The sequence below is a fragment of the Numenius arquata genome, chromosome 8 (genome assembly GCF_964106895.1).
Source record: "Numenius arquata chromosome 8, bNumArq3.hap1.1, whole genome shotgun sequence".
Classification (NCBI taxonomy): Eukaryota; Metazoa; Chordata; class Aves; order Charadriiformes; family Scolopacidae; genus Numenius; species Numenius arquata.
In genome coordinates, this window is record NC_133583.1 from 29,097,451 (window position 1) to 29,109,693 (window position 12,243).

Here is a 12,243-nt window from a genome sequence, read left to right on the forward strand (position 1 = left end):
TGAGCATCTAATCCCCATTTAACAGGGAATTATGACAAAAAGGACTTTACACAGGGTAAGAGTAGCACAGGTAGGAACAAAGTTCAATTACTCTGTTTCAGTCTGGGGTCCTACTTACTTTTCAACTCTTCTTTGTGTTCACTGGAAGCAGTAAAAACTGGATTTTATTAACACATGTGAACTAGTATCTTTGATGAGTCTATATTTTAAATATATTTTTAAGCAGATAAAAATTCAAAGGTGCATAAAGGTCTTATTTTCATTTCAGAGGGACCTTTCAGTGGTTGGTTCTTGGTCAGTAGATAGCTTTAGGGCAGCTGTTAGTGTTTTGTGAAAATCCATAGTCCTAGACTTTATCTACCTTATTACTGTCAGAAATTTAAATGGTTTTAATATATGTTAAGGAGTCTGGGATTGATTTATTTCAGTAGAGAGGCAGCTGGAAGTCATGTCTTGGTCTACAGCCAAACAGTTTCTTACTGCAATTTAATCCCTTAAATAAAGAAATTCCTGGCTTTTGGTATTCCAAAATCTTAAGTTGTTTAAAAAGAAAAAAAAAAAAAAAATCCTCTTCTCCAAAGCAGCTATTTATCACTTCGGAAAACTAATCTTGAAGACGTCATCATGGAGGAATGCTTCTCTGATACAAGAGCAACTGAAACCAACTTCACTTAAGTGTCATATACCAACATTCATAAACCATTATTATCAGGGTGGATCAGCTATTATTTTTTAAATATTCCACATGAATATAAAAGGGGTGAACCTAAACGATCCCAGTGCCATCCTGAGGTCTGTGAAACGCCACAGGAAGTGTTTTACGTACTTGCACTGACACCATTCATTAAACTCTCTAGCTATCCACATTAGAGCTATGAGAGCATCCTTCAAATGCTCTGCATGTGTTCGTGGGAGAAACCTCTGCCCATTTTAATGCCAAAAGGGTCTGTGTAGATAGCAAGGGGAGTAACTACATGGTCAGCATTCCTGTGACTGACAGGAATCCTCCTTCCCTCCTGTGATCCACCCAAACCAGAAAGGGGGGCATTAGCTGATAAATGTGTACCAGCTTCCTCCTCTCTACCCATATGGGGAACACCCTTTGCAGTTCTAGAGGGTGAGTAAGTGTGTTTGTGCCATTCACTTGCAGAGGCAAGTTCTGGGTGTATCGCGCCTCTTGCAACACACTTCCTTTGGGTGTTCTCCTTTAGAGGAATCCATGTCACTCCCTGCTTGACTGCCTTAAGGTGTGAATCAGTGCAGTCCGGGGTAGAGCCAGGCACGTTTCACTGTCCAGTCACTAACAAATCTGACCTTATTTTTATACAAATGAAGCCTCTTGCGGAGTGGTAGCTTGCCACACCCAGCCATCAGTGCTCTGAAAACCTCATACACTTTGTTTTCAAAGTATGGATTTATAACCATCTCCGTTTGGAATCGTTTAGTTTTGGCTATTAGTTTTGGATGGGTAATTTTGAACTACAGAACAAATTTGTCTACGTAGCATAGTCTTCAAATGGGATAGCACTGTTGGATATGTTACAGCAGAAAGCCCAGCCAAAAGCAGCAGCAGAAAATATGTGATACTAATGTGATTGGACAGCTTACCCACACAAGGTCTTCCAACTCCCTGGGACCGATATCCTCTTGGACACACGCAACGGTAACTTCCTCGTGTGTTCTCACAGATCTGGTTATAGCGGCACTGGTGGGTTCCATCCTGGCATTCATCAATGTCTGCAAGTGATGAGGCAAGAGGAAGCAGTCAGATTTTTCTTGAAACTTCTTACAGCTTTAAACTTCTTAATCAACAAGGAATGCAATTAAGCCACAAGTGAATCTGGCCTTCTAGATAGTTGTGGCCTCTGAATGTACACCTTTCTTACCTGGTGTCATCATTAGGCGTTACTCTGTAACAGTTTACAAGTCACAATATGTGTTTCACAATCTGAAAGCAAATTTTGAGCAGATACACAGATAAATTTTTCAACTGTATTGCTTTTACACTTTTTTGATAATTTTCAAAAGTTTTCATTGAGGTTTCCGGTTTGATCAGTTACTGTCCAAAGAGACAGAATCCACCTTCCTGTCATATCCCATTAGAAAAAAAAACAAGATCTGGTAGTTTATGTGACATCGGTTATGTTTAAAAGCATCCCCGATAAGCACATGGACCTATGATCTCAATTCAGAGCTCCTGAGACAAACTCTTAAGAAACCACTCACACAAGGGGCAAAACGTTTCAGTCAACGAACAATTTCTAGAATTCAACACAGAAGAGAAGAGATGATGAGGAAAACCTTACTGTTCTTTCTTAAACACCAACGGAAAACTGGAAGCGGCAAGAATAAATCTATTCTTTAATATCAATTACAACAAAGTTAAATATGTATGTTCACATAAATTTCATCAAATCACACCAAAATTTGGTGCCTTAATACGTGCAAATCTTGATAACTGGGGATGGACTATCTCCAAGGTTATTTTTTAAAAAACAAATCATCATACAGTACATTAACACTTCTACTCACCAATACAAGTTCCGTTTTCTGCTTTGGTCATTCCATTGGGACACAGATCAATGCACTTATAGCCACCACGGGTGTTTTTGCAGAGTTGGTCAGGCCTGCATACGTTCTGCCTGCACTCATTCACATCTTATTAAAAAAAAAAAAAAAAAAAAAAAAAGGGGCAAGAATGGAAATGAATTTGCCTCCTTATGCTCAATTCCTAAAGAGCAGAATAATCCAGCTGTAATTATACTGCGTACGTGCATTCGAATGCATTTCGTGCATATTTATCAGTCAGCACAATTCCCACTTCCTCTGGATTTTACAAACAAACTCAGAAATACATACTAAGGATATCATCCATAGCAGGATTTTCATTCATAAACATTCCCAATAACAAATACAGTAACCAATAAATGCTGAACGATGTCCATTGGAAGGAGGGAATGAACATTCAAAAATGTATTCATACCTATGCATTTTCTGCCCTTTAACTGATATCCTGGATCACAACCACAGTGGAAACTTCCTATAGTGTTGAAGCAACGCTGATGACAGGAGTTGGACTCTTGACACTCATTAACATCTGTTGAACAATACAAATCCTTGATATAATAGCTGTGAATCGCCTTGTCGTCATTTACCTGAAAGGGTTTGGGTTGAGGGAACGTTCTTGACTGTGCTTTGAGCTCTAGTTATTACACTATTGAGGTATGTTCAGAAGCGTTTACTTCTTTCAGTTCTTTGTAAAAGAAAATTCACACGAGATACAAAAGCAAGAATGTTAGGTTATTCCCTGATAGGATTTAAAATTTAGTCTAAAGATGGAGAAAGCAAAAGGTTTCAAAATAAACCCAAAACACAAAACCCCACACCCAAAAAAACCCCAAAACCCCCAATCATAATGGTGAAAATTTATAGACACCTTAGTTGGAGATGCATCTTTTAAAAAGTTACTTTCAACTGTGTGAAAGACAGCATTTTCAGTTTATGAAAGGCAACACCGGAACCTAAAGACCTCTCCATACCTTGGCAGCTGTATCCATCAGCTGTTCTCCTAAAGCCGTTCCCACATCTAACCACACAGCGGTATGAGCCAATGATGTTTTCACAGTCTTGGCCAGCATGGCAAGTGTGTCCACCTAATGCACACTCATCAATATCTGTAATTAAAAACAAGCTGTAAACCTCACTATGTCAAAATGAAACACAGCATGATCAACTGAAATACTTGACCGCAAATATATTTAGATATGAAATAACCGGAATACCACCAATAAATTATATTCTTTGAATGACAAAATGGCTGAGCCCAAACAGAACATCTCCCTAGTGATTAAGGTGCCACGGGGCTTTTTGTGACCAGCCTGTCCATGGCAACACTTAGCCTACCCTGACACGTCCTGCCATCCGCAGAGATAGTGAGGCCTTTCGGACAGGAGCAGTAGTAAGATCCCACGGCGTTATGACAGGTATGGGAACAAGGATTTCTCAGAGCACATTCGTCTTCATCTGGAACAAGGAAACATTTTAAAAACCAGTGAGACTTCACAAGACTTTACAAGAAACTATACCAAACAAACCCTTCACAAGAGGTATATTACAACAGAATAGATGGATTTCAGTGTTAGATTTAAAACTTCCTAGATGTACGTGCAAAGATTACTACATTTTCCATGTTAAAACTGTAGAACTGGTATTACAGACAATACTGCACGGGAAAAATTGTTTTAGCAACCTTATTTTCAGTTTTCCTGGTTGTAAACTTTTTTGATGGTGTAGTATATCTTGTTTAATTTCCTTAATTTATAAACTTTCAAGAGGCAATGAAATAAATCCACAGAAGTATATAAAACAATTCTCCCTAAAAAAGAAAGTGACTCAGTCATCTAGAGGAGACAGCTAAAATGCTCATAACCTCCTCTTCACCTTCATCCCCCAAGCAGAAACAGTCTGGTTTTCAGTGGGCTGTTGTCTACGTTGCCAACGCTCATCTTTCCCTCCACACAGATCAAGCAAGTGCCTTGTTTTGCAGGCTCAGCAGATACTGTGGCTCAGTGTCCCCTGATGACATCTGAGGCACTGATGAAAAGCTCTCTGGGCACTATGTATATTCTAGACAAGTGTAGAAGTGAAGTCTTCATCTGCCTTTGGATCCACACCCTTTTATCAATGGTAACTTACACTTTTTGAAGTATGTACTGTATGCCTTGAAACTCTAGATAAAGGTGTAGATTCTGGTGGTTGAATACTGCATCCAGCTCTGGGGCTCCCAGCACAAGACAGACACGGACCTCTTAGAGCAGGTCCAGAGGAGACCACAAAAATGGTCAGAGGGCTGGTATACCTTTGCTATAGAGAAAGTTTGATAGAGTTCGGCTTGTTTAGCCTGGGGAAGAGAAGGCTCTGAGACAATCTTATAGCGGCCTTCCAGTATACAAAGAGTGCTTATAAGAAAGATGGAGAGATTTTTTACCAGGGCTGAAGGGCCAGGACAAGGGGTAACAGTTGTAAACTAAAAGAAGGTAGATTTAGATTGGAAATAAAGAATAAATTTTTTACAACGAGGGTGGTCAGGCACTGGAACAGTTGCCCTGAGAAATTGTGGATGTCCTGAAAGTGTTCAAGGCCAGGCTTTGAGCAAGCTGATCTAGTGGAAGGTGTCCCTGCCCATGGCAGGGGAGGTAGAACTGGATGAGCTTTAAAAGTCCCTTCCAACCCAAACCATGCTATGAGTCTCTGATTACACACTACACTTGTCACATCGTTACCTGAACAGTAAGGCCCAGATGAGTCCAAACCAAACCCAGCAGGACACTGATTGCTACGATCTCCTGTAGGGTAAAGGAAGTGGATGTTACATGTGGATGAAAATATGGCAAATTTATTACTTTTTAAAAATCTTTAACGTTAAGAATTGCAGCCCAGCTAGTTATAAAAGATTTATTACACTTGGAACACTAAAATAGAAACTTTTAAAATTCAGACGTTAGCGGTTTTTGTACTTGGGCACTAACAGTCAGTAGTACATGGGTTTTGCCGATTTGAAGGACATTAAACAGGCGTGGATTAAACAGGTTTCCCTCAGAATGACTGCAAGTTGTATCCCAGCCTGATACATCCTGTAAGGTTCCTCCATAATATTTTCATTATTAAAAGAATAAAGACCATTCAGTTTCACGTCACGTGAAAGGAGAGAAATAAACCCAAACCAAACAAATCACCATGTCATAGATTGTGGGAAGTCACTGTAGAAGAACACAAGTGTGTACTATGAACCCTGATGGAAGCCTCTGGTAACCACTGCTTAAAAAAGCACCATACTAATTGTTGGAGGAAATAAATGCAAGTTCAAAAAAGGCTTGGCCAGATTTATGCAGAGGCATAACTACATCTGGAGACCTCCTTTTACCAGGCCTCTTTTTAAAACAGAAAATAAAAATCTTATTTGCTTTTCAAATTGCACAATGAGTTCATAGGCTGGTAAGTGGGAAAATCATTCTTTGACTTCATTTAGAATATTGTTATTGAAAAGAAAGACTGAGATAAGCAATCCCACTGTTTTGTTTCCTTTCAAACCTGAGTTATTTCATTTGAAAGATGATGTTCAACCTTACTGTGTAAAAAAAGCCCAAACAGTATTTAAAAAGACAACTGGACTTTCTGCTAACCAATTAAGACTTCTCAAAGGAAAACCCACTTATACAAATATATACCCTATTCCTTAAGATCACTTAGGTAAAAGGTTAACAAAAGCCAGCAGTTAGTAATGCTAAGACACAGCACAACAGCTGATGGAGCTACGAGCTTGCCACCTCTGAGTTAGGACTCACCAGCTTTACAGACCATACACAAGCATGTGTCTACACAACGCTGCATAACTGTGCATCATTCATATCGGGCCTTAAAAAATATATCCATAAAGTACTAGTAAAGTTTTCAATCTGCAGCTCAGCACCATATTCTCCGTATATGCCAAATAATTCCAAAGAAGTTCAATCTGAGGAACGACCCAGGACATTTTACCCATTTTAGTGCTGAATTTCGCATGTTCTTCCACCTCTGTAGCCTCATTACTACCTTACTTACATTTACATGGGTTTTGCTGTGAGAAGAAAATATACGGTCTTTTTTCTTTATAGCTATGTGAAAACAAACAAAACCAAAAAACCCACCAACACTTGACCCCCCACAAAAAACAGAGTCATTTCGTTTTTAGAGACTGAAAGGTACATTCAAGGAAATGGAGAAATATTTTAGGTTGACTGTCTGAAGCTACTGGTGATGCCTTTAGCAGCGTCAGCAAATGCAGGTGTACATCATCAATGAGAACTACAGGTGAAGAATAAAGCGCAAACTGCAACAGCTTTTACATTTTAGTCTATGGGTATTTAACAAGACATGTAGGCCCCAGGATCTAAGTTACCTAAATTTAACAGCATTTTCTCTTTCAAGGCCATACCAGTTTATGAGAATATAGGCAATGAGTTCTAGGAAGACAGGATATTATTCTTCCATTGTTTTATTTTTGTGAAAGATTGGAACAATACCTTTTGCAATGGAAGCGTAGATTTTAAAATCTACAGTTTCTTCCAATGGGTTGTACTCTGTTGTAATAGAGGAAGCATGGAGCGTTTCCACCAAGAAAGGCATTTTTCCTTTAGTGTAATCATAGGTGATAGTGTGGTTCCATGTATAGGGAACACTAACTCCATCTACAGTGAAGAGACGAGTAGAATGGGCATACAGTTGCCCAGGGCCGGTTTGAATATAATCTTCTGTGTAATCCTGAAACAACAAGATTCAAGCATCAGCCACTGAGTACGGCCAACACCACTGTGGTTTTAGTATTTTAAAGTGGTATGAGATGTATTCTGAGAAAGGTTTTTTTACTTAACAGCTGAACAAATTGTATTTCACAAAACACATGCCTTTTTTACTCTTAACTGTTGAATCTTAACAGCATCTGGTATATTTCTTTAAATAAGAAGCAGGCTGTGGTACTGCGGATCCTGATGATGGGGGATATCGTAGAGCATTTCCAAATAAACCTGAAAATGATCTTATTATTCAATAACAATATTTTGAGGTCTAAATATTTTTTTATATTAAGTCAGATGCTGACAAGAGGTTGCTAAATAAACAACCTGTTTGCCATAATAGATATCTCCACAAGACAAAGCTTTGATGCTATAGCAAAGAAAGGAGCACATCATTAGCAGCATCATGACAGCACGCATGATAAGAACATATAAAATACCCTACGATGTAATTTGATTCAGAATCTGTTGATCCCCTGTCTTTGCAATTTTATCAGCTGTAGCAACGTTTCTCTGCCAGACTACGTACAATTGTAGCTGCAAACAAATCACCGGGAATATTCAGAAATTTTGGCAAAGTGCCATGGCATAAAAGAGATGGTGTCATCCTCAGGGAAACCAAAAAGTCAGACAGGCTCAAGATGCACCTTTACAGCTCTATTGAAAGCAACACCTGACATGCCTGCCTGGGATAATTAGCCCCAAAGATGCTTTTCAATACTACCTTCTAACATCCAAAAATCTTAAGTGACCAATACTGCCTTCCTGACAACAACTTTTTATTTTCAAAGGCAATGTTAGCATCTATCAATTAAACCAGGCACAAAATAAGTTACATACAGTAAAACAGTTTTCAGGTCTTACTGTCTACTGCTTTAATATAGATGAGAGAGGAAGTATATACCGATGAGAGAAGAGGGTGGTATCTCGAGCAGCCTTACCTTCATGTTAACATCAGCTGCTGACTGGAGCTGCAGCACGTGGCCACTCACGACGACATCCAGCAGCAAGGCTCCCTCTGAATCCAAGCCCCGGGCAATATGAGTCATTCGCAGAATCTCACCTATGAATTATGAGCACATTGATTTATAAAACATCCTAACCAGAGACGCATGTCAGCCACACAGTATCTGAATTGACATTGACCAGTTATTCTATACTCATATTTTTATAAGGCATACCATGCCTGTAATATAAACAGTACGTCACAAATTACAGCTCTAAAAGCTGCATTTAAGCCTCAAAAAGCTGTAGTCATTAAGAAAATATTGGCATAAGCACAAGACTCAAAATTCAGCCACAGTTATGTGCTATTTTTTTTAAGAAATGCGGTATTTATCAAGCTCATTGGAAACAGGAGGAGACGGTATATCACAGGTAGCTAACCAGTTGCAAACTCCACTTGAGTTTCTCTCTTGAAGACCGCATCAGTGAGCGTAAACCCATTCATTGCTTCTCCAATTTCTTTTGCAGTTGTCCAGTAAACGGGGCTTAATATAGAAACAAGCTTTCTCACCGCTGCACCTGAAAGAAATGCGACATAACATTTGAGAGCTTTTTTCCTAACATCATGTGACCCACATCAGTAAGAGTTGAATACGAAGACCTAAAACTAGTGTAATCCTTGAGGTTTAAACCAGGAAAAAAAAAGCATTGTCATACTCAGAGGAATCATTTTACAAATATTAAGATACTAGAAGTAAATATTGAAGATTTCCTTTTCCTCTGTCTATGAAAAGTTTAGATCAGTTTCTTCAGTGACACTTAATGAAATGAAGTGGTGAAAACTGACACTGCACACAATTCAGCCAGGCTCAAGGGAAAAAAGTGGAAAAAAAGTAATAAAAAGCTTACCAAGGCTCCGAGGAACGTTCGTAATCTTTGCTTGTATTACTCTAGTTTCAGAGTCAGGGCTGTCTGTTACTGTAGCGTTCAGGAAAGCAATTCCAAATTCAATATCATTAATATTTCCAATGATGCTGCCTTTGGCACGTGAAGGCCCACCTGTGTAAGGGAGAGAGAAGGGAGGCAGGAAAAAAGAAAGGTCCCATGTCTGGCACTCTGCTGTCCCGTACTTTTGGAGAAAGAAAATTCAGAAATACTGTCCAGCATTTTAAGAAAGATATTTCCAAATATATTACTATATTATTTGCAAGAGTAAAACTCATGACCTGCAAATAACATACATGGTCAGAGATATACGCACAGTAACATGGGAATCGCCTTATGCACTCACCCCCCTCTGAAAAGCAAGAACTGTTTAACAGCGTACTTTAGTGCTACGTAACAGATTAACAAAAAAATTATCCAGCTGAAGTTTCAGGGGACATTTAAGCCCCCAAAATTAAATTACTTGTTCAACTGGCCAAGACACAGGAGATTACTAGCCACAGGCTTTCACCATATTGTCACAGTGTGCGGGCTGTAAGTTAACTCACCAGGACATGCTTGGGTATTACACCTGGATATTTGGGAGGAGTCTCCAGGACAAGGACGGCCATGATTTAACGGAGCTGGATTGCTGCACAGGCGTATTCGGGTCTGCTCTCCTCCTCCACAAGAAGCAGAACACTGGCTCCATGTTTGCCACTGCCCCCAGTTTCCATCCACTGAAGAAAGAAAGAATGAAGAAAGCGACTTTTCATTTTAAATGCTTCAGGCTGCATCAGTGATGCTTTTGTGTCACTCCTCCTTGACGGAACCAATGTGGTAGAGAAAAGAAATAGCTAAAAGGATGGCAAAAACACCTTAATGGGTAGGCATGAACACTTCTCCCCTCAGAAACATACCACCTTTAAATTTTTTTTGTGTATCAGCTGTCTTGGTGACAAGGAGTCTCCTCCAGGAAATGTTTCCATTACAATGGTTGGAGACTTAGCAAGAGCTGGGTCAAATTCTTCCCTGTGTCATGTTGAAGAGGTACCACTTCATGGCTGACCAGGGAAGCTTTGAAGAGTCTAAACTACACCTGTCGCTCTGCACAATTATGCAAGTCCTCCCCCAAAGGCTGCATCCAGAGAGGTCTGCTGTACAGGTCGTGAGATCAGGCTGGCTTTGGGTGGCTGCCTATGCGTTGCTGTATGGGTAGAAGAGATGTACAACCAGCCTGTGCCTGACTCCAGCCAGCCACTCTCCCCAGGAGGTTCTGCAGAGACACCTCTGCCAGTCTCTGCATCTCTTCCCTGCAAGTATCAGGTTACGTAGAAGCCGATTTCAACACTGTTGCGTGCATGCAGATCCATCACAAACCAGTTCGCAAAGAACAGCTGTCAATATTCAGACTCTCCTGTCATAGTTTTTGGTAGCCTATCACTGGAAAGACAACTTCGCTGTCTAGAGCTTCAAGTGCTCTTACTCCTACAAAGAAAACATCTGAGATTGCACGAGTATAAAATTGACAGAAACCAAACAAACCATAAATCTTGCAAATAAAGAACACACGCTCTATCTGTCCAAACACTCAAAAGAGGTCAATTAGATTTGGCTTGAAGTACACGTGTGCAGGAGTCTGCACAGCCTCCCCGTGGTAGCACGGCCTCGATAGCAACAGACGGTACAATAGGAACCTGACTGTACACTGTGTGTACATCTGGAAATGCCTGATCCAATATGACATTTGCCCCAAACTAGTAATGGTAACAGGAAAGTAACAATGAAAAAAGTATGCTTATGATAACCATTAGACAAAATAACAGTAACAAAGGAACTGAAAAGTACAAAAGCAGCAAGGAAATTTGTGTTTGGGGAGGATAAACCCAAGCAAGAGAAGGATAAACAAGGTGCAATCAGACTGGGCTTGGCGCTGTAACCTCCATCGAGACCTAATGGAGAATTGTCCTCACATGCCACGAGCAGCTGGTATCCAGCTAGTGGGGGGGATGCTATGGGATGCAACGAGGAGAGGCCCACACCTCGGGTGTGCGGATGTGGCCTCATCAGGGGCTTTGTCACCAGTGTGTGGATCAGTGTGTGCGTTGAATGTGGCACAAGTACGCATCAAGCTGGAGCTCCTACATCTCCCACAGGAGAAGGGCATGTAAAGGGGTGCACATAGAGGAGGGATTTAATATTTTTTTTAATTATTGAAGGATCTGGGAGTCCTGGTGGATAGCAAACTTTCCATGAGCCAGCAATGTGCCCTTGTTGCCAAGAGGGCCAATGGGATCCTGGGCTGCGTAGGGAAGTGTGTGGCCAGTAGGTGGAGGGAGTTCATCCTCCCCCTCTACTCTGCACTGGTGAGGCCACAACTGGAATACTGTGTCCAGTTCTGGGCTCCCCAGTTCAAAGGAGACAGGGAACTACTGGAGAGAGTCCAACGTAGGGCAACAAAGATGATTAAAGGATTGGAATGTCTCCCTTATGAGGAAAGGCTCAAAGAGCTGGGGCTCTTTAGCCTGGAGAAGAGAAGGCTGAGGGGAGACCTTATCTATGTTTACAAGTACCTAAAGGGTGGGCTGAAGGAGGATGGAGCCGGACTCTTTTCAGTGGTTTCCAGCGATAGGACGAGGGGCAACGGGCACAAGCTGGAACATAGGAAGTTCCATTCAAATATGAGGAAAAACTTCTTTACAGTGAGGGTGCCAGAGCCCTGGAACAGGCTGCCCAGGGAGGGTGTGGAGTCCCCTTCTCTGGAGATTTTCAAGACCCGCCTGGATGCAGTCCTGAGTGATGTGCTCTGGGCAATCCTGCTTCAGCAGGGGAGTTGGACTAGATGATCCCTAGAGGTCCCTTCCAACTCTGACAATTCTGTGATTCTGTGAATTAATAATCCCTTTCTGGGATGAGTTATAGAAGGGTGCTTAGAAAATTGTAGGTGTTAGTAAGTCTCTAGCGTTGTGGTTTATCTGCTGTATTGCTGATACTGACCATGAATATGTAAGTTCAATGACTGCCCCTTACTTAAGTATTGTCA

General features: G+C 40.8%; 1 protein-coding gene across 1 annotated transcript in view; it reads right to left on the reverse strand.

Moving 5' to 3' along the window:
* The window catches only part of HMCN1 (hemicentin 1), a 202,018-nt gene that overhangs the window by 9,458 nt on the left and 180,317 nt on the right, over window positions 1-12,243 (reverse strand). Inside the window, exons 93-103 of the mRNA XM_074152276.1 lie at window positions 9,770-9,940; window positions 9,186-9,335; window positions 8,718-8,855; window positions 8,273-8,394; window positions 7,062-7,299; window positions 5,283-5,345; window positions 3,904-4,023; window positions 3,540-3,674; window positions 2,984-3,097; window positions 2,533-2,658; window positions 1,609-1,737 (exon numbers count right to left, since the gene is read on the reverse strand). Of these exons, the coding sequence (XP_074008377.1) occupies window positions 1,609-1,737; window positions 2,533-2,658; window positions 2,984-3,097; window positions 3,540-3,674; window positions 3,904-4,023; window positions 5,283-5,345; window positions 7,062-7,299; window positions 8,273-8,394; window positions 8,718-8,855; window positions 9,186-9,335; window positions 9,770-9,940 (1,506 nt within the window). The remainder of the gene's footprint in view (window positions 1-1,608; window positions 1,738-2,532; window positions 2,659-2,983; window positions 3,098-3,539; window positions 3,675-3,903; window positions 4,024-5,282; window positions 5,346-7,061; window positions 7,300-8,272; window positions 8,395-8,717; window positions 8,856-9,185; window positions 9,336-9,769; window positions 9,941-12,243) is intronic.